This window comes from Varanus komodoensis, unplaced genomic scaffold, assembly GCF_004798865.1.
Source record: "Varanus komodoensis strain SLA01 unplaced genomic scaffold, ASM479886v1 scaffold6_4, whole genome shotgun sequence".
In the NCBI taxonomy this organism is placed as follows: domain Eukaryota; kingdom Metazoa; phylum Chordata; class Lepidosauria; order Squamata; family Varanidae; genus Varanus; species Varanus komodoensis.
In genome coordinates this window covers 9,719,619-9,742,276 of record NW_025336347.1, presented here as the reverse complement: position 1 = coordinate 9,742,276, position 22,658 = coordinate 9,719,619, and the positions used below count along the sequence as shown (strand labels likewise).

Below are 22,658 nucleotides of genomic sequence, written 5' to 3'. Positions count from 1 at the left end.
TAGCACGGAAGACTTATGGATCTATCTATCTATCTATCTATCTATCTATCTATCTATCTATCTATCTATCTAAAATATTTATACCCTGCCCTATATACAAAAGCATCTCAGGGCAGCTTTCAAAAATGAAAACAGATAATCTAATAGGTTAACAATAATTAAATAAATGGTTAAATATACACATAAAACCAGTAACAAATAAAAGAGAATCAGAACAAAAGCAAAATCAAGAATAGAAACAAAACCAAAACCAAAAAGTGACTGTGAAGTTAAAACCTGATTTAAACTGATGAGCAAATAAAAAGGTTTTCACTTGGAGCTGAAAAGAGTATAAAGTATAAAGAGTATAAAGGCTCTAAATGGAGTTCTCACAGCATTTCATTTATTTCAAACATTTATACCCCAGTTGAAATCAAATAACATAAATTACAAGAAGTTTTTTTCAGCTAAGTTTTAACAGCAATATATACACTAAAGCAGCCATAAAGCACTGCAACAATAGGGAAAAATAATAAAAATGTGTACCAATCATTAAAAACAATTTAACCACAGCAATTAAAATGAAACAAAACCAAGTCTTCAGTAGAAATGTAATTCTCAAATAGCTACTTGATTTGCCATTGTTTCTATAGGTGGCAGTTCTACAGTCTTTCCTAATCTGCACGGGACATGAGCTTAGTAGGAAATACGTGGGTGAGTTTGTGGTTGCCTCATTCATGCTGTTGAATGCTCCAGGAGTCCAATCATCAGCCAGTCTGTTCATATCTAATTATCCCTAATTAAATAGCTTAACTAATTCAGTTGTTGGTTTGTAACCGCGCGTGCCATCCTTAAGAATATGTACTTCTAGTTATTGCATGTGCGCTTCCACTCATTCTAAATCCCACTTTTAAACTAGTTCTTTCCTTTGCCCCCTTGACAGTGGTTGGGGTTGTCCGGAAGCCTTTCTTAAGTGCTCCCACCCGCACCCCCAGTAGCAATTCACCCAACTTGACAAGCAGGTTGAGGGAAGGAACTTCGTTACAGCCACATGTCAATTACCACTTCCTGAGGGAGTCAACAGAAATGCTTGCTGTGATTTCTACATTTGACATTGTACAGAATGGAATTGCATTCGTACACGTGCGGTCTTCAAGCGGATGGTTCATAAACATATCACTTTTTCCTTTGTATTGAGGCATACAGAAAAGATGAAGAAGAAAAATAATTTTCTGTTCACTGTTACCTCTTATACTGATTGCATGGATCATTCTAGTTTTTGTGTTTATATTTTGATAGTTTCTTTCTGTAAACTGCTCTGAAAATATGGTTGAATGACAATATATGAATGAACAAGTGTGTGTATTTTTTTAAAAAAAGCACAAATACACTAGAAAATGAACGTACTATTCTGAGTGCCAGATGGGGAAAGAGATTATAGTGGTAGTTCAATAAACAGTAAGTAGGTAGTATGTTAAAGTTGCTCTGGTATTGTTGCTTGTTTTTAATAATTCTTGAAACCATCAAAATATTATACAGTGGTGTTGGAAGGTCTAAGTACTGCTGCAAGAAGCCTATCGGAAGCTTAATGCAACCCAAAGAAAACTGCTTCACTATAACACTTCACAGCTACTCTCTGCTACTCAGTCAGATACAGTAGCTGTAAATCTTGCTCTCTTTGGTTCCAGGGCTATGTGTGTGGCCAGGTTAAACGTGTGGTACAATGGTTAGAGTGTTGGATTGGGACTCCACAGCCTCCTTGGCCATGAAGCTCACTGGGTGACTTTGGGCCACTCACTGACTCTCAGCAAAACCTACCTCACAAGGTTGCTCTGAGGATAAACTTGAGAGGTGGAGGACGCCTGTGTAAGCTGCCTTGGATTCCTTGCAGGAAAAAACTGTCATGTAAATATAATGGATGAAAAAATCAATTGGGCAAAAGGTAGATGTGAGATGTATGAAGATGTCCCACACACATGCATTCAGATCCCATCTTCACAAAGAGCACTAGACAAGGGTTTTTGCTGGATTCTTTTGGTTTTATGTTGGCCTAATTCAGATATAACACTCACATTTTTACCATTCTAAGGAATAATTTTGGTCTTGTGTGTTCCTCCTTCCCCATGAACCACTCTGTGCATGCTCAGAGATTCATTCTGGGTGTTTGTGCTTCTTGAAATGCTTTGGTCAATACAGAACATTTTTCAAGAAAGGTCTGTGGCTTTGAATGTGCAAAGGGAGGAAACCTAGCTCACAACAGAAATTTAAGTTCCCTATTCTAAACAAATACCCAATGGCATGCCTCATTTCCCAGACACAGGAATGCTAAGATCATTTCTCTCTGCAGCCCAGGTTTCTCCTGTGAGAAGTCAAAAGCCTCAGACCATTTTCCTTGCAAAATGTTCTTTATTGCTCCCAAGTACAAATCAACCAGAACGAATCTCTGAGCATTCACAGAACAGTTTGGTGAACCCAGTCTAGTATCTGCCAACAGGACCTCTCCTTATGAACATGCCTGGGCCCCATTCCTTCAGGAAGGAAGACAGGCACACCCCCTGTCTGTGTGCTGCTTATTCTTGGGCCTCCTGCCTCTGCTGACGCCTTGCCATGGGGCTGAGAGCAGGGGATCCTAGTCTCTGTGTGAGAAGTTCCCATCCTACAACGGCCTCTCCCACTGGCTGTCTATCTTGGTTGTTTCCAGAAATTGCCTGGCTCAGCAAAGTGCCTAGCCTTGAGATAATCACCAAGCCTCCTTCATCACAGAATCTTGTCATAACCCATCCTTCCCAATCCCATTGCAATTTGTTTCACATTCCGATTCCGAATAATCTGGGATGCAGCCAACAGTCCATGAGAACAGTTGCCCAAAACGGCCACTTTCTTACTCCCTACATCGTGCTGTAGAATCGTTCTATCACCACTTTGTAAGTTGGGGGTTGTGGGGTCTACATATGTACATGGAAGAGATGCCCCTTTGCCTACTGCAGCAACAAGAAAAACCTGGGAAACTTGTGGCTGGACACTTCTCTTGGACTCATATGCACATTGCAAACTATAAATTCAAAACGTGCAATGCAGATCTTAAAACTGAAGGCCAACTTTTCCTTTGGCAAGAGTGGCCTGAGTGCTTTACCTATTTATTTCATTTTTATATTATCCAATAGTCAAGGCTCTCTGGGCAGTTAGCAGTATAAAAGTATTTATAAAAGTGTAAAAGTATTCATATTTTTCATTAATTTCTGGGACCAAATGGAGAAGTCTTTGTCAGATCTACAACAATTTGCAAACTGCCACACAATATCAGTGCTTGCATGTGGAAAACTTTCATATCCGGCTACATGCACCAGCTGTCTGCAGTATCTCTGAGCCCTCTCTTTGCAGAAGTTTTAGGGAGAAATCGTGTGGATTGTGCTCTTGTCTGATAGAAGCTGCAGATCTCAGAGGCTTCTGAGTATCTAATAACCTGCCAGGCTACTGGCAGCAAATGGGGAGGAGCAAAGGAGGCGATTTTTGCTTCTGTATTTTCTTTTAGGATTCAATGCTATGCTTGTTTAGACAGAAAAACGGGTGATATTGGGAGGTGTAGGACTTAATTCTGTCTAAATGTGCAAAGGATTTTCTTTAATTTCTTTTTCATTTGATGGACCTCTAAGTCACTCTATGAAAAGAGATCAAACCAGTCACTCTTAAAGGAAATCAACCTTGACTGCTCTTTAAGAGGCCAAATACAGAAGATGAAACTCAAATACTTTGGCCACCTAATGAGAAGGAAGGACTCCCTGGAGAAGAGCCTAATGCTGGGAACAATAGATGGCAAAAGAGGAAGGGGACGGCAGAGAGTGAGGTGGCTGGATGGAGTCACTGAAGCAGACGACGTGAGCTTAAGTGTACTCCAGGGGATGGTGGAGGACAGGAAGGCCTGTAGGAATGTTGTCCATGGGGTCGCAATGGGTCGGGCATGACTTTGCGACTAAAAAAAAAAAGTCACTCTAGAATTATTGTGCTGCTGGAGCGGGAGGTGTCATAGGAGCCGCTGCACTGCATTCTCCAGTCCCACCAGAGTGCTTATCAGTCTTCTTGTAGGTTCTCCATAAGCCCTTTGGTGATCCCAGAAAGCCACTCCTGGCGATTGCCCTGTGAAAGCTGGGCTACTGCAGAACAGACTGGAGTCCAAGCAGCTGAGCCTGAGGATTTCTACCTCCAAACGGTGTCTTTAGTGTGGGGGGAATTCCAAGTAATCCTTTGGTGCTCTCTAGGGACATCAGGATTACTTGTCTTTAGTTTTCGCATGCTTCAGAAAATTTTAAATGGACAGGCATACAATTGGGAAGGAGGAGAACAGGAGACTGGAAAGGCTTCTACTTATATATTCATGGGATGCCACAGTTGCCTCTATGTGTAAGCATTCTCTAGATCAAAACCCGCTTCCTTTACTGTTCTTACAAAAGCATCCTGTTGTGGCCATCCCTTGTGTGGAGGTGTGTGCTTTGCTCTGGAAATACAGCAGTGTCCTGGTGCTTCCCCGTGTGTTTTGGGGTCTGACTAGTGGTTCTCATGGCATCAGAAAAGGCTAGTACTGCATGAACTGTAAGATAAATCTTTCCTGCCGAGACATCAATGGATCTGTCTTGCCCTTACATAGCTTAATGCTGGGTTGGCAACAGCTGTTATTTTTTAAAAAATGGCCTTTTTATTATTACATTACCTTTATATCCCACCTTTTTTCCTCTTGCAAGGAATCCAAGGTGGCTTACATAGTCATTGTCCTCCTTTCCATTTTACTATCACAACAAACCCCACAACAAAGAATTGCACATATACAATAAACCATGGCACTGATAAACTGTAGTTTCCCATATTGTATGAGACACTATTTCTCCCCATTAGTTCCTGTCAGACCTCTGCCCTTCCTGTTAATAGTTTTTTTGTGTGTGTGCCAAGAGGCTGGAAATACAAATTTGAACAAAGTAGTGTGCAGTGTTAGATACATCAAAGCTAGTTATGATACAGCAGGTATCTCTAACTTATTCTTGTTGTTAGTCGCGAAGACTTGTCCGACCCATCGCGACCCCATGGACAACATTCCTCCTGGCCTTCCTGTCCTCCACCATCCCCCAGAGTCCACTCAAGTTCACACCAACTGCTTCAGTGACTCCATCTAGCCACCTCATTCTCTGCCGTCCTTCTTTTGCGGTCAATTGTTCCCAGTATTAGGCTCTTCTCCAGTGAGAACCCATTTCTTTCAATGCTGTTCAGCTGCTGATCGCACTGCTTCTGTGTAAATCAGAATTTATCTGTTTTGTTTTGAAGCAACGTGGTACGAGGTCTGCATAACTGTACATGGGAAAATCAATTATTTTGTTCCATTCATTTGTCTGAGTTAGATTGTCCAGCTGCTCCTGGAACAAGAAGCTCCAGGGCTGTTGCCTGTTGTAAAACTATTACTGAAGCCAGCAAATACATCTCTTTAATTTTTTGTATTTTTGGATGGCTAGATAGTAACTATATGCAGTCCTTCCCTATCAGTATAGCTTCAGCAGCTGATAACAACAAACAATACAGTAACATTGAAATAGTTAAACATTAACATAAAAGACTGAAGAATTTAAACAGCAGAAGAAAACCCACAGAATGAAAACTCAGTAGTCTTTGCTACACAGTAGGAGGACCATGGGCGCTGGGGGGAAGAGAAGCCAAATATATGGCTTTGAGAAGCCATGGATGTTGTCCTCTGAACTGATGCAATTAGGTCATGTAAGTCCTGGACTTAATGAGCTTGAGAGGCATTTGAGATGGTGATGTGTGTTAATTCATTGACTTAAAAAATGTAGTAAGCGAGCCACAGTGCATTTGGGATCCTCCTGTTCATTCTGCCATGTGGAGCCCAGAACATCTGCCCTGATGTTCAGCCCAAACAGTGCCACTGAAAACTTGTGGGAACCTTCATTAGGCATTTGAGTACTCCGTATCTTGAACTCAGTCTGTATAGTGGGAAAAGTGGTTTAGGACATATAAAAGTACTTCTCACCCAGAGCATAGTTAGAGTATGGAATTAACTGTTATGGGAAGTAGTGATGGCTACCAATTTGGATGGTTTTAAAAGGGGATCGGACAAATTCCTGGAGAAGTAGGGTTAGGGTTATTATTATTATTTTTATTTATTTTACTTATAAAATTTGTATGCTGTCCAGTTACTAACGTCTTTGTACGGCTAACAGCATAAATAAATTGATGACCCACTCTGGCTGCAATTAATAAATTACAATAATAAAATTTGATATTAAAACTTATTAACATATTAATTAAATAAAAAGGTCTTAACCTGGCGTTGAAAAACATATAATGACAGCACCAGGCGGACCTCTCTGGGGAGCACATTCCATAGTCGGGATGCCTCCGCAGAGAAGGCCCTCCTCCGGGTACTCTGTCTCCTAGCATTTTTCACAGAGGGTTAGGGTTAGGGTTGTTTGTTATCAGACATGGCAAGCCTGTCTGCACCAGTTGCTGGGATGTTTGGGCTGGTTGAACTCTTGTCCACATCCAGCTTGGGTGGTCTTGTGGGCAGCTGGTTACCTACCCTGTGAACACAGTGCTGGACTGGATGGGCAATGCAACAGACTAACAATGGCAAAAAACCCACCATGGTTTGTCAGGTCAGGCAACCCCACCCATCGTCTAGTAGCATAGATGGTGCTGTGCAGTCATTGAGGACTCAGCCACGCTTAGTGCTCCATACACGTTCAGTAATGTTGAACAGATAAACTGGAATGGTAGTTGAAATTACTTTCCTATTAGAAGTGCAGGCTGAAATATGGAAAACTCCTAAAATGTAATAGTGATATGTGGAATAGTGAGCCTACCTCCCCATTAGCGTGAGCCGGTCAGCCGCCACCTCCATCAGCCTGGACTAACAAATCTTCTCCTTGCTCCTCCCGATCCTGATCTGATACTGGAGCTTGCTAAGACTCCACAACAATTCCATCTTTGCCGTCTGAGCTTAAATTCTCATCAAAGCTATCGACTGCTCGTGTGTGTTCTGGCCCCTTGCCTCCATGCGCACACATGGCAGAAAAAGCCTTCCTGGACAGCAGACAGATCGACAGCTCAGTCTTCCCTGCTATGTTTTCCAATTTAATTGTACTGATTATTTCCAAATATGCATATATCCATATAAAATAGAACATGCAAATAATATGCAAATCTGTGCCTCCTGGGGGTTTTGGCAATGTGTGAGTGCCTGTTTTAGTTGGAGAATTTATGGTTTGTGTCCCTTGCTGCTCTGCCTGTGCTGGAGTGTTTTTCTGCAATCCTTAATTCGCTTTTTTCCTGTTTGGAGTTAATAGGATTTGTTTTATGTGTTTGTCTATGACTGTATGCTCTCCTAGGCCCTTTGTTACAGAAGATGGGAATGGACATTATATAATACATAGATAGCATTGATTGCAAAAATAGTTGTTTCATTTTCAGTCAAATGGGAAGAAGAAATCGCTTAATGTTATTATTGTGCAGACTGCAGACACACAGAATCAAATAAAACAGGTCTGAACCTAGACTGGCAGCAAAAGTAAAGCTGTAAACTTGAAACTGTATTTTCAGGTTCATGACACAGGAGATTGAGAGAGAAAGAAGCACAGACTCATGGACCTTAACAGAGGCATAATGTTATATTTGTAGACAATGAGAGTCCGAAAAGAGCTCTTTGTGGCCTTCTAATTTTCAGGCTTGCATTCAAGAGAGGTCATTGGAAACACAATAGCTGTTACTGTGCTTTTCTTCAGATGTCATAATTATTATATTTGGATCTCGACTCACTCTAGTGGGCAAACTTGCCATAAAAATTCACCCTGAACACCTGCCTCTTCCTAAATATTGGCATGTGTGTGTTATATCATTCTATGAAGACACTGAAGAACTTTTAAAATATTATTTTAGGGTCTGTTTACCCTTACAGCCATTCAATGAAGGCGGGTTTCCATTAATTTCATCTCAGTATATTGTAGGCAAGCTTAGTGACCCCTGCCTTTTAACATCATGCGCTTGCTTATTTACTTCTTCTGCTGTAACATTGGTAAGATTGGTCTTAAAGTCCCTGCCATCAAAGTTTCTTCTTCTTATTATTATTATTAAATTAAATTTTATTTCCATACTGCAAAATAGCCAAAGCATTGAATGATTTACAAGAGTTCATAAAACAGGAGCTTAATACAATAAAGCCATAACTTTTTCAAAGTACAAAGTTTCTTGATGGGTGCCCCCATCAAGACATTAAATGAAAGCTTTAGATGCCTTGGCATTTAACCTGGCATGGAAAGAATGACATTGTTGATGCCAGGTAAGCCTCAGTGGGGAGACTGTCCTAGAGTCCGGGGGCTGCCACTGAGAAGGCCTTTCCCCTTGTTGCCACCTTCAGACGGCAGGCAGCAGGGACATGACTTTTTTTGGTGGCGGCCTTATATTTGTGTTATTCCCATCCAACAGGTGTGAGTATACAGACTTCTTGAGTATACAGGCTTCTTTACTTCTTGTAAAAGTAACAATATAATTCCACTTTTGTGTTTGTGTGCATGTATGTGAACTACCTTGGAAGACTCTGGTGATGAAGAAAGCAATGGGTAAAGTTCCTTGCTGAAAGGATGTCTAATAGATAGTCTCCATTAAAGTTGCTTTCTTCCCCCTACTCCAGCTAAGAGGGCCGTCAGAAAGGGGCCCTCTTAGATAATATCACCAGAAGTGAGCCAAATCTCTTTCAGCCCAGTGGATTCTGTTGGTGGGCATTCCCAATAGCTTGAAGTGAGCATCTGAAATCAAAATAAGAACGAATGCTTTAATCTAGTCATTTTCTACCCTGTTAATACATGAGGGAGAGCATTCTTCCGTTTAAGTGCATGAGGCTAGATGTAGGATCTCTGTTTGCACAGATCAAAGGAACAGAACCCACTGCTTTGTCTTCTGTGGAAGAGATCCCGCTGTATCCAGGTCACTGGGAGAAGATCAGTTTGCCACATCTGCAAGGTGTTGCACATGTTCAAGTGGGCATGAAAAAGATAATCCTGATGGAATAATAATTATGTATATGTGCTGGTGTAGTCTCTATCTGTATGGTTAAATTGTGCTTAGCTGGACAAAAACTTGCAAATATTTGAATTGAATTAAATGACTTTAGTCAGAAACTCAATGATACTTTAAAAATACAGCAATTGCCCACATAGAGAGCTAAATGCAATCTATTAACAAAAAAGCAAGGCCACTTACACAGAGAAAGACTGAACTTTTGCTTTGGTGTCAGGCAGTCATACCTGTGTTATTCCTCTGTAGACAATTTGAGTTCAGAGCTACAGGGCAACTATAGCAAATAGCAAGTTATAAACTGCAACCAAAAGGTCTTAGCCCTACAATAGCAATGCCACTATAGCAAATGGCAGAGTTTCAAAAATGGATTTCCCTATCCCCCTGTGTATTGACCATGCACATCAATCAATTCCATATACGTTACTGAAGAGCCCATAATTATTATTACTCACATTTCTTCTTTACTCTCCACTGAATGACTGGTAGCACAATGGCAAATCCAGAAGCAAGCAGGACCCATTGCTACAACCTGGAGAAGCTCCCCATCAACAAATCAGTTCAAGGAGTTTTAGTTCCACTGGGAGATGGTTTTTTTGTAAGACTGATGTGTCTTTATTGCTCATCCAAAACTGAACCGCCCCAAACACTTACACCGCAACAAGTAACTAGCTTTATGCAGGACAAATCCATTTCCCCCCGCCTTCTGTGAGGATTACTGCTGAGCTCAGAAGGAGCAGGGAAGTCTGAAGGCGGATGACATCAGCGTGCCTGTTAATAAAAAGTGTTGGCACTGTGTACCTGTGATTGTTGGCCGCACTACAGAACCTGTGATGACTTGTCCCTACTGAGCTACACCAAGACACTTGTGGGGGTCACTGCGGCACACGGATTGTGCCATCCCTCTTGCATGCTGCTTTTCCTACAGCAAGTCTTACCTAGTCCTACTAGTTCTCTTAAGCCCTTATTGCAGAAAGTTAATCCATGTTACCAGCTCATTAATCTCTTAAATTGGCTTCTGTGCAAAAAAGGATTACTTTAATTTGTGAATTTATTATTGCTTAAATATCTGCAGTGACTGTTTTGATCTGGGAAACCTAACAGGAGCAAAAGTATGGTTTTGTCACAGAGCAACCTGTTTGCTGTGACCCAAGCTTTTGTGGGCAACAGGCAACACCAGATAGGTGAGATAGGCTGAGTATGCCAAGGTTTGGTCCTTAGAATCAACAACGCAAATGAAAATCGCTTGATGGTGGGTGTGGTTAAGACATCCCTAAATAAAAGGGGTTCTCTGGAAGAGTGATTCAGCTCTCCGTCAGGAGTCTGCAGAAAGGCAGAGGCTGATGCCGATCATGGACAAGTCATTTGTGAGTAAATAATTGGATGAGGCATGACTGGTTTTCCTGGATCAGTTTGCAACCTTCATACAGGTGGAGATTGTTCCTATAGGGCCTCGTAAGTTGCCTTCCAAAAGTGGTAGAAGGTTGTGTGGGTGGCAAGCAGGGTGTTGTGGGGCTCCTGTAGTCAGACTTGTGGATAAAAATAGCCGTGTAATTAATGTTGGGACTTTATTTGGCACACGTGGCTTTAAAGAGCATTAGTCATATTGCAGGATTGCACTGAAACTCAGTAATGACTTCTCCACCCCCCTTTGCTTCCTCACTGTTGTAGAAATAATAACTAATGAATTGTAAATATACCTCACCTGTTGAAGAAATAATGGAAATAACAGTGTGTTCCAAGTCTGATAGGTGACTTGGTGATTTCAAACAAGTGTCACTGTCAATAAGGGTCACTAAGAATATGTTAAGATCAAAAATGTAATTGCCTCAGCTATAGATACATTTGTGGGGAAAAGAAGTCATGCAGTGTTGACAGAAGCCTTCCCTTTCCCTCCCTGCCGCACAGGTCCAAACTCAGGTGCATAATGGAAATGTTGAGGTGTGTGAACTCTACATATATATTTTAATCATTGCCAGATTCTTTCATCATGTACTGGAACTACTTGAGTGATGAAATGACACTGGGTTCCTATTGTCCATTCTAAGAGATGTGACTTGCTCCTATTTTCATGGGACAGAGAATGGCAGATCTGGAAGTTATTAATTTCTTTAGTACTTCTGTGCCCATCTTTCTAATGAACTTAGAGCAGCATGTGCCTCTTCACACATGGAAGCATGCAAATTCACCTGCAGAGCATCCTTGTAACATTTTTGTAAAAGAGGTTGGGCTGAAATGCAGTGACTAGTCAACATACTGAGGTTCACAGGGCCATCTAGTCTGACCCCCGGCTCCACTCATGACATGCCTACCATGTGCGTGTCTAGTCTGTCCTTGAACATCTTCACTGATGGGGCCTCAACGACCTCCCGTGGAAGCCCATTCCATATTCTTGGGGTCCTAACTGTCAGGAAGTACTTCCTGGCATCCAAATTGAACCTTGGTTCCTTGAGCTGTGTTCCACTGGAACATGTCCTGCCCTCCTCCTCATGGGAAAACACCCACCTCTCTACCCACGTCTCTACCCACCTCTGTGTGACACTCTCACATACCTGACACAGAACACAGTTTAATATAGGGGATTTACTAAAAGAAAGCTCAGAGTTAAGACTCATCCAGTGAAACATTTATATGGAGGTGAATTATTGCCTGCACATCTTATAAGAAAACAACAACAACAGCAACTCTAAACAAGAAGTTGAAATCTCTTGTAACCCAGCCTCATATGTGCCAGGCTGCACAAGTGTTATCAGGAGCTAAAGAATGTTAAGTATGAAGTGAATATTTCTCCCACAGCAAGCAGAATTTGCCTTAACTTGTTTAAGTCAGGCATATTTGGAAAATGATGAACATCCCATTAAGGCTTTGGAACAATTTCTTAAACAGCAAAATTTTGAAGTGTTTCAGCTATTAAAGTGGAGATTGACACAATATGAACCTTTCATGTACATATTTCACAAGTTTAAAGGTTTTATTTTGATTTGTATATTATGGGTAGTCAAACATTGGAGCAAATCATGGATACTCTTTTTTGTTCATGTTAGTCTTCCTTGCATAGATTCATCCCAATAGCAGCTTCTCTGGATGCCTTTGCATTTGGAGGAAGTTATGAAACCAATTACCAGTATGAAGGGCATGAAGGGTAGGAAATTTCTGGTCCAGCAAGGTTTCCAGTTGGGTGCTCATGAAACATTTCCCAGTCTCTTCATTACAAAACATTATCATCTTTACAGTCATATCGTTGAATTAGGCTCCATTTCTTCATTGTTAAATGATGTGTTTATCGTTTATTTTGAAACTGCAGTCGTCTGTTCTAGCTTTGATGCAGTACTCCTGGTGACTTTATGGCCTTTTGGTTAACTAGTCAAAGTCTGAACTGATGCTGAATGGGGACAGAATTCCTTGTAGTATATTAGTTAATTGGCTATTTTGATGGTGCCCTGATTTTATGACTTATTGGGAATACTTACTCCTAGAAATGTATTTCGAGAGTTGAAGTTAAACTTGAATAAGTTGACTAATGAAATTTCATGGGATATGAATAAATGGGTGTCTTTAGAGTTGAGTTTGTGGGGTAAAGTTAATATATGTAAGATGAATGTTATACCTTGTACTGTTTATGCTGTGAGATGTATTTCTCCTTACATTAAAAAAGTAATGCTTTTCTTCATAAATGTCAAGTGAGTTCCTCTTTCCCACAAATATCTTTGGAAAGGATGCAAACTTTCAATAGAAGAAGATGGTTTTTTGACTTTGCTTTATATCATTGGGTGTATTTGGAAACTTGTACAAAATGTTGGTCTTTTTCACATAAATTAGATTTTCTAGATTGGTCAGTTCTGGACTTGTCTGAATCCTTTTTCTATATGGGTAACATTAGGTCAATAGCATATTAAAACAGATAGTGTTTCTTCCAGTTGCAACTATTAAGAGACACAGATATTACATCAATTATGTTTTGATTCAATTTCTCATGCTAAATTAACTCTATAGCAAAACTCAGATGTACAAATGGAAAGAAACATTTTTTACATGGACTTGGAAGGATAAGTACATTTTTTCTTAGACTTTTAGATCCATGATTGCAGAATGATGATGAATTTTTGTCATTCAGCTTTGCAGGCCAAATATGACTTGCCTGCCATGGCTGAATGCCCGTGCTTGCAATTTCAGCATTTAGTCTGTTCTTTTGCAGATTCACAGTCTCTGCTGCTGCTGGAGGTACCTATTGAGGCTGGTTGCTCATATTGACCTGCAAAGTGTATTTATAAATTTTGGGAAATAAATAAGACTCACAGTATCTTAACAAGGAATAAAGCAGGAAACTATATTGTTCTATTTTATCTATCTTTTTGCTCTAGCAAAGTATCTTAAGTATCAGTAGATCTTAGATTATGTCGTATTTAGCAAAAACTGTGTCATGTCTACTGGAAGCCATACAGTGGAGGTGTAATTCAGCTAATATTACTTTTAATCGGATGATTTTTTTCAATGTCCAGTTATTGCCTCTTTTGGGGAAATTATAAGAATAAACTTATTTACTGATGTATATGCTCTTTGAAATTACCTACCTACTCTGGAAATTAAGATATAGTCACATTTTTCATTTTTTTAAAAATATGTATTTATTTATAATATTTATTTGCCACCTACTCTACCTTTGGCCTCTTTAGATAGCTCCTACTGCTAAAATAACACATTCTAAAAGCACAATGTTAAGACTCAACAATAAATTTTTAAACAATAAAAACCCAATTAATCTAATACAAATATAAAATTCCAATAATTTAATACATTCAGCAGGCCATAGTGGCCTCCATGGGAGAAATCAGGAATTAAAATATCTTTTAAAAAGATAAGTCTTTGCCTAGTGCCGAAAGGAATACAGAGATGGCACCAGGCGAACCATCTTAGGGAGAGTATTCCAAATACTTAGGTTAAAAGTGGTGGTATGTCTTTAGGCTCCAGGGCCTATGTAAAGTGAATTTCCTAGTGAGATACTCAATATGTTTTCTGTCTACTGCATATGCATGTACTTGAGTGCATACACTACTGAAATGCACATAAGGCCATTTGGCGTACTAGAGAGGCCTATTACGAACAGTGTAAGGCAAGTATGTTTTTCTACTATAGAAGTCTTTATTTTACTACATTTGTTGTCTCTCCAGGTAGTCAAGATCTTCCAGTTTTTATGCATGCGACAGTTCTGTGAAGCAGATTAGGTGCAGAAAGAGTGACTTTTCTAGACCATCCCAGGATGAGTGGGAGGCATTTGCTTGCCGTTCAAGTGTCCTGGTGCAGCACTGGCTGGCTGTGCATCTGTATCCTGTTTGGCCATCTGGGACTGGGCACGTCTGAGGCAAGAAGCAGCCTGTGACTGTCATCTCCAGTCATGGTGATTCACCATGTTGACTCATCTCGTTGGCACCATCCAGTCACTTGCCCCTCTGCCTGTGCTTAGCAGGGGCAGGGGGATCGGCTAAGCAACACAGCCCCTTGGCACAGCATTGCCTGGCTGCAAGTGGGGCAGGCCCTCCAGCTTCTTCCTCCGGAGCAGGAGGCGAAGGGGGTCGCTCCTCTCCTACCTGTGCTTCAGGGTGGGAGCCCTCTTGGACTGCCATGGGGAGCTGAAATCACTTGCAATTGCAGCTGTCAAAAAGGGGAGCCTGTGAATACTGCCTGGAGGAATGAGGGGGAAGGAGGTGGGCAGGAGGAGGAAGGTAACCCCAAGGAGCCCGATCGTCTGTAGGGCCCATTGTGGCTGCTCCGCTCTTAACAGCAACCCATTGTGGTGTGAAGCAATTCTATGACTGTTCCCTCTTCTCCCCCTCCCCCCGCCGCCAAAACGAGGGAGAGCGATGTCTTTTTATGTTTTCTGTGTGTATGCTGTAGAAGTTGGAGCGTATGTTTGTATCTGAGTCCTCTACAATGGAAGATATATTAGTATGGAATATGCTTTTAAATAAAATTTAAGATATATGTAAATATAAATAAATAAAATTTGTAGGTTTTCTGTATTTCTATTTGTGCCTTCAACTCTGTGAAGGCACAGATGTCTTGTGTGAGTTCAGTATCAGGGGCAAAATCGGGCCCTACAACAAATGACTACCCCTGAGGCCTATCATGGCCTTGATCTGGCTTTACCTCAAGCCAAATCTTGATTTGACTAATCAGTTATCCTGACAAGTTTTAGGCCAAAGATAGTTTCAGCACCTCACCCTGATTAACTAATCAGTACACTAAGATTTTAGTACACTTAAACCATGTAGAGAGCAAAAAGTTTTGAACTCTCAATTGTGGTAATATTTGCAGAAGTCCAAATTTTTGTAGAAATAAACACTGGAGTCAATTTTGATTTAAATAGATTTAAATTGGATATCCAAAATTCAGGAGTCTTTAAAAAACTTTTATGCAAGCAATTGATTTCAGTTCATTTTCCTTCATTTGATGAACCCAAGAGAAGCAGGGGAAAAAACCTATTCTGGGATAGCAACATCATTTTGCTTGCTTTCTTTCCTTACATTCTTTCACTTATGCAGGGAGTGGGTAATCTTACCAAAAGCACTGTTTTAGATTTAACACTGTTAAGGACTAAATCATCTTCTGAACAGAAGATATTGAACTGTCTCAGTAATCTCATGGTAACCTGGGATTCAGAAAATAGGATCATATCACTGGAAGGGAGAAATATATTTACAGGGCTATCCAGAAACTTAGGCATCTAAAAGTTTTCATTCAGCATAGCAGCCTAGAATAATATTGTTAATATAGGATTTTTAAAAGAATGGAGCTAAAATGCAGCTTTGCAGAGCATGAAAAACCTCAAACTTGATGCAAAAAACTTCAGAATTACTCTTGCCTTCATTAAAAGCAACATGCAAACACATCTTAGGAAAAGCTTGATGGCCTTTCTATACATCTTTTTAAGAAAAAGCACGAATACACACACACACATATATACATATACATATAAAGGTACATGTCACATATCCATTCCTTCTTTTAATTTCTGGAGAGTTCCGGTGGCGCCTCCTGAGCTTAGATTTGAGGCTGCTCTCTTGGGCCCATCAATTAAAATCCAGATTGATACAAACAATCACAATGCTTTGCCTTTACAGGTTAAGAAATAAAGGCCATCTCTATAAAATGGGAAATATATTTCTTGTGAAGGTAGATGGCTTTGAGGTTGAATTCTTGGTCTGGGAAGGGTTGCAAGACCTGTCTCTGAATTTGGTGGATACTGGAGCAATTTGTATTGAAGTCTGTGCTATCTAATAATCTAAAAGCTGGATTAGGGCAGCTGCAATAAGCAGTTGTTGCAGATGCTTCTTGCTTCTCTGTGCTTTGAACTGATGGTTCAGCACCTGGTGCAGCAGTCTCAAGGCTATTGCCTAATGACAAGACTGACTTGATTGCTTTGCTGCTTCTGTGAGAACAAAAATATGGTGGACTCAGCACTCCCACTTTGATTTAGTGCTTTTAGGAAGGTCCATGCCCTGTCAGATGCTTACGTGGTGTTTTCTGCAGAATAGGGAGAATCGTCTAGATATGCTTTTCCTTTTTCGGTCATAGACTTTTCTTTCTTTGTTTTTGTTCTATCCCATCATGTTTGATATCAAGATCTTATGGAATGGTTGGTCTTTTTTGGCATGGTAGAAGGAACTTACAGATTTTAGAGGCTTTTCTTTTTGGAAACCATGATTTGACTTTCCCTTTCTTGCTCACAAAAATTAAAGACAGAGATGTATTTCATTAGAGAGAGGGGAGAAGAATACTGGTAGGCAGGGGAAAGGGGATACAGCTGGTGGGGTACTCTGTTTCAATCAGTGGGAGCTTCCTTATTTTCCTGGCAAAAGCTTGATTTTGGATTGCATATAATTGTGGGAAGATGAAGTAGATATTGTCTCATGGTTGGATTCTAATGCTTGCTAAATTTTATGCCATGAAAGAATTGAATCTTGGGTCAAGCTGATTACCATGTTGCTGTCTCTATGAGGACATTGCTCATTTTACTTGTCTAGATCAGTTTATATGGTATATGGAAGATAATTTTGTCATTGAAACAATACCTGTCCATCCTGGGTGGGCAGTAGTGCTGGAACTCTGCCTTGTATACTCTGGACTGGATGCTGCAAAGAACGAACCGTGAGGAACTGGCCTGTAGAACTGAAGAGAAGCTCTAAGGATTCATCAGCAGCGGTAGCTGTGCTCCTATAGCCTTCTCTAGCATGGGAGATTATGGATTTTGCCTGCACAGTACGTATTTTTTGCTGTGTCCATTATGTACGGACCAAATTACATTTTTAAGCCAGTACACAGTTTTTCAGTCTTCTGAGTGTGGGGAGTAGGATAAGATGTATAGCTATGAGTGTTCACACTTGGCAGTATCTGTGGGGGATGGATGGACGATGTTTAGGAGTCATTCTTAAACTTCCACTTTAAATCTTCTTTTGTTCACCTCTATGGAATGGCTTGTCCTTGCAGCTGTAGAACTTAGTTTTCTGCTGAGGTTTAACATTTGGAAACTTAAAGCATAATAGCTGCATGCATGTTTCTGAAAAAAAGACAGACAGACCTAATCTTCATGTGCCTTCTGTGTCTCACTTGTCTGATTCATGGTTCTCCTTACTGGGGTAGGTAACCTGGTGCCATCCAGATTATTTGAATTACAGCTCTCATACCCCTTGACAATTGGTTATGTCAGTTTAGGCTTATGGGAACTTTAATCAACAACATTTGGAGGGCACCAATTGGCTAACACTAAAGTTGAGCAAAAGTGATGTAACTCCATGTTGCACATCGTATGGACTTGTGGAGGCTAAAACATTGTGGGACTAGTTTGGCCTTAAGTAGGTATATCTTCCCTACATTCTTCATTCTTCCTCACCACACCCCAGCTTTCTAAATCTTTTCTTCTTTCATTTACAAGCCCAACTGCACATCTCAGCTTGCATATGTGTGAATGAAGCTACAGTGAACTGCCAGTATTATACTGGTGCAACTGTACCATCATATTAGCAAAGATCTGCTGTGCCTGTATAACATGTTCAGCCAGTACCAATTCTGTTCTCCACTCAGCAGGTGAAACTCAGTGCTGTTCTCTCATGGTTAGTTCTTCAGGTTAGGCTCAGAAGAGCAGATGCGTGCTTCTGTAATCCCTGCTTCAGTGTTTATGAAATTATAATTCATAGCATTAAGCTGCTGGCTGTAGTGTGAATAATAAGGCAAATGTGTTAATGAAAATACTTGAGCTCTTTGATGAGCAAGTGCTAACTTGCCTGTGTTAATGCATCTCTGTAGTAAGTAAATTTATTTGTTTGCCTGTAAGCCATAACAGCATTTCGATGGGAGTCAAAGTTACTTGACAAGAAGATAAGTGTAGCCTTTGGCTGTGCATGTATTGCATATCTAGTCCCTTTATCCCTTATGAGAGGAACAAGGAATTCTTTATAATAGGATAGCGATGTCCTCAGAACAGATGTTTTCATGTTTCTCTTGTGCAGGCTATACATGTAAACGGTAAGAAAGTTTGGAAAGCAGTTAGTTTAGGCAGTGACCTGATTCATGTGTAAGGCCAATTCCTGGCTTAAACAATTGTTGGCTCCAGGTGTTTGAGGTCCCTCAGGCAAGGAGCCCTGTGGGGGTGACTCCACCTCCCCCCCGCCATCATCATCGTCATCATCATCATCATCATCATCATCATCATCATCCACTGCTTTGTTTTTCCTCCTCTTTCTCACCATTGCTGCTGCTTGCTTGCTTGCTTGCTTGACAGGTAGAGAGCAGGCTTCACCAGTGTAGTCAGCAGCTGAACAAGCAACTTGCAAGGCTGAAGAGGAGGAGCAACTCCAGGGGCCTTGTATTAGTGGGTGAGCCCTTGACAGGTACCAGTGTTTGATGCCAGCCTTGCCAAGCTGAGGTCTAGTAAGCAGCTTTGCCTGTCAGTGCCAACTTTGCAGCAAGTTCAGGCTGCAGTAGCAAGAACAGGGCTTCTTTGTGGATGTTCTAAAACCATGAAATCTCTTCACTGGTTTTTGCTGTCGTCTTCTTTTTATTTGCAAGGCTTTTGACTGAAGCCCTGTTTTGGAGACTGTTGAATTGTAGTTTTTTTTTTAAATGGTGACTGATATCGGTTCTTTGGATGATGTTGGGATGCACTCTTTGCATAAACAGCTTTTAATATTTAGAAATGTGGTATGAAAATATTTGAATAAAGGGCAAACTGAAACGAGTCAACAAAAGCCTGTGTTGATGAGCCCAAAGCTTGCATTTCATGGTAAGTCTGGTGGACACTTTGACAGCATGGTAAAATGGAATAAATCTGTCCATCCCTTGGTGTGGAAGGCAAGCTGTCCCTTCAGGGTTTGCGTCACCCATCATCATGATGCTAAATCTCTGCAGTGCTTGACTTTTATGCAGTTAACTTCTTGATCTCAACCTTTGCATTGCTTTAAGCTCTTGCTTTTATAAACCTGCTGGAGCAATTAGCCTACCTCTTTTATATTGGTGTTCATAAAATGCTAAATTTAGTGTGTGTGTCCAGTCTAATATGGTTAGAATTAAAACATGAAAGTCATTTGGTGATATGAGCAGGAGAGTAACGTGCCAGAGGGATGCATCAAAGGGATGCATCTCTCGGCTCAACCTACCTCCCAGGGTTCTTTGAGTTCTTTAAAAAAGAAAAAGGTGTATATAGATCTAATAAATATATAAAATCTGACTCTTATTTTTAGGTGGGAGATCGATAAATCTACCAGCGTTCTACTTGCTCAGACTTCCCTGTTCCTACATAACTGGAGTCTGCACAGTAGCTGGGAGGAAATTAATATTCCTTTAAATGGCCCCATCTTACCATCTCAGCCTTTCATTTTACCTGAAATATCCTTGTGTGTATGTGGGTTTGAATTTAATTTGGGCCTTTTCATGTTTCTCAAAGCAATGCAGAAACTTTTCTAGCATTGATTTTTTTATTTAAATCAATGGATGGCTTTCTGATGGCATTATTTATTCTGATCGCTCTAGGAACCAATTAGTTTAGCCTGATAATTCCTGCTCCTCAAAGGTGATGCCAAAATAATTAGTAAGCGATGTCACTGCAGTTTTCTTTACAATTAATCTGAATCTAAAAGTTGTTTTTAACACAGTGGGACAGGGATGTTGCATGCTCCAGTATTGTGCTGGTTGGTTAAAACTCATTGATTAGTTTGAAAACTCACTGATTAGTTTTAATGGAAAAAGATCAGCTCTTCTGAACTAGGAGGACTTTATTTCATCACTGTTTGAAGTGTGTGTCGTGTGTATTACATGAGGAATATCTCCTTTCATAGATTTCAGATTGACACCTATGATGGCTGTTTGGTATGTATCACTAAGAATTTGGGGACATTTTAAGTTCTAAATATGCTCTTAACACTTCGATCTCAAATCAAAACAAAAGTAAAAGCATAAAAATAAATATGCATGATTAGGGGGAGACAAAAGTCCTGTCTAATTCAGCTAGGTGCCAAGCAACTGCACCTAAGATACCTCTGGGAAGCACAATGGGAACAATGCTACTCTGCTAATAATCTTCTAAGAAAACCAGCTGGAAAAAATACTCTGTCTGGAATGATACTTGGATGAACATTCTCTGTGCTTGGTATAGCCTTGGTACATAACAACCAGAGAAAATGGTTACAACAGGAAGGTGCCTCTTATCCAAGCTATAAAATGTATTCAGTCTCTCAATGTTATACACTTTGATTTGTAATTGTTTCTGTAATTGTAATTGTTGTAATTGATGACAACAGGGTGGATATGATTTGAATCACTAGCCAGTAAGAATAGATTTAAACCAAGGCTTTCTACATAATTTGCACATACGCCTGCCTTAATTTCATTAAAATATTCCCAAATTGGGTCTCTTTTACGGCCTGCTGACATTATAGGTTTTCTCTTTCAGGGAAAGATTAATATGACAAACCTCAGGCTTCACACAAAAAGATCCAAAGACCTGTGGAATGTTTTGCTCAAAAAGTTTCATTTTCATTTTTACTGCTTGCCCCTCCCTCCTCACACTTAGCTTCTTGTGCAGATCTATTCCATTCCCAACATTCTTCTTCTATTCACTGATCTTTTAAATTCAGCACTTAAGAGGGATGGGATTGGTTCTGTGTATATAGATTTGCAAAAAACAATGGGATTAAGGTCTTTTTCTCAACTCTGCATGTTTCACTGTTGCTGTGAAGAAGAGGCATGTGATCTCTGTAGACACAAATCCACAGTTTTGAGAACAGTAAAATCAAGCATATGTGACAATATCTTCTAGATAGAAAAATTGCCCAATAATCTTCCAGAACCCTTTGGAAGACCATGGCATTGTGAATGCATAATGGTATTTATTTACCAAAAAGTTCAAACATTGGATGAATATTCTCGTATACAGCCTCATACTATATAATTAAAAACTAATCCTTATTTCATGAGGAATAACCTTTGGATTATAATGTACCTTAAATAGAAAATTATCTTTAAATAGATTTTTCTTCAAAAAGCATTTTATTAAAAAATTCAATGTAAATAAAAAATATCTGAGTTAAATGAAAAATCTGATTTAAATTTTAAAAATCCAATTTTTAATTTAAAAAAACCATTGATTTTTATCCACCTTGGATGTCAACAACTATACAAGAAAGGCAAAGGTATGTTAATAGCGTTCTCTCTCTCTCTCTCTCTCTCTCTCTCCCCACACACACACACACACACACATTACTGAGCAGAAAAGGAAAGCCTTCTGTTGACTGATGAAGGTCTTGGTATCCATGGTTGCAGGAAAACATCTTGAAGATGACTGCAGAATGCTTCACTTTAGTTACAATAATTAACTGTTGGATGGGAAGAGTCTTAGGATATTTGTCCCCCTATACTAAGAATCCATGAGATGTGATAGCATCCTTTCATCCATGAGGAAACAAGAAATCTTTTAGGGCCTACTGTAATGATCCTGAAGGAAGGTGGAAACTGGGTTCAAAGGATGCCTACCTGAGACCTTGACTTCTTCTCTGCATGACCTTGTGATCACCAAGGCCTCCTCTACTGCGTAAAGGATCAATAACTTTCATAAGAGTTTCATGGCTTCCTACTTTTTTAAATTTTTTGTCTTGCTGCTGTTCCCAGCACCACTGCTTCTTTCTGGTTACCTCCTAATGTAATGTATCCATTATCTCTCTCCCTCCCTTGTAATCCTAGAAACTGGGTCATTTAATGAAGATAATTGGTGAGAGATTCTGGACAGATAAAATGATGCAGTTCTTTACACGCTGCATTGTCATATTATGGAATTCACTGCCATAAGATGTAGGGATGGCTACCAGTCTAGATGGCTTTAAAAGAGGTTGAACAAGTTCATGAAGACTATCAATGGCTACTAGTTTTAATGGCTATATATTACTTCCATCATCAGAGGCAGTACACCACTAGTTCTTGGGAAACATAAATGGGAGATGGTGCTGTTTACTCATGCTCTACTTGTGGGCTTCTCATAGGCATCTGGTTGGCTATTTTGTGAATGGTGGGCTGCTACATTTGCATCCCTGAGCCATTTATTTATTTATTTATTTATTTATTTATTTATT

The 22,658-nt window shown here is 40.1% G+C and overlaps 1 protein-coding gene across 5 annotated transcripts in view; it reads left to right on the top strand.

Moving 5' to 3' along the window:
- MITF (melanocyte inducing transcription factor) overlaps positions 1-22,658 on the top strand; it is a 189,319-nt gene that overhangs the window by 14,903 nt on the left and 151,758 nt on the right. Inside the window, exon 1 of one of the 5 annotated variants that reach the window (XM_044451834.1) lies at positions 20,380-20,403. The exons of the other annotated variants lie outside the window; for them this stretch is intronic. Within the exon in view, the coding sequence (XP_044307769.1) occupies positions 20,390-20,403 (14 nt within the window). The 5' untranslated portion in view covers positions 20,380-20,389. Of the gene's footprint in view, positions 1-20,379; positions 20,404-22,658 lie in introns of those variants that run through there. 5 annotated transcript variants of the gene reach the window in all.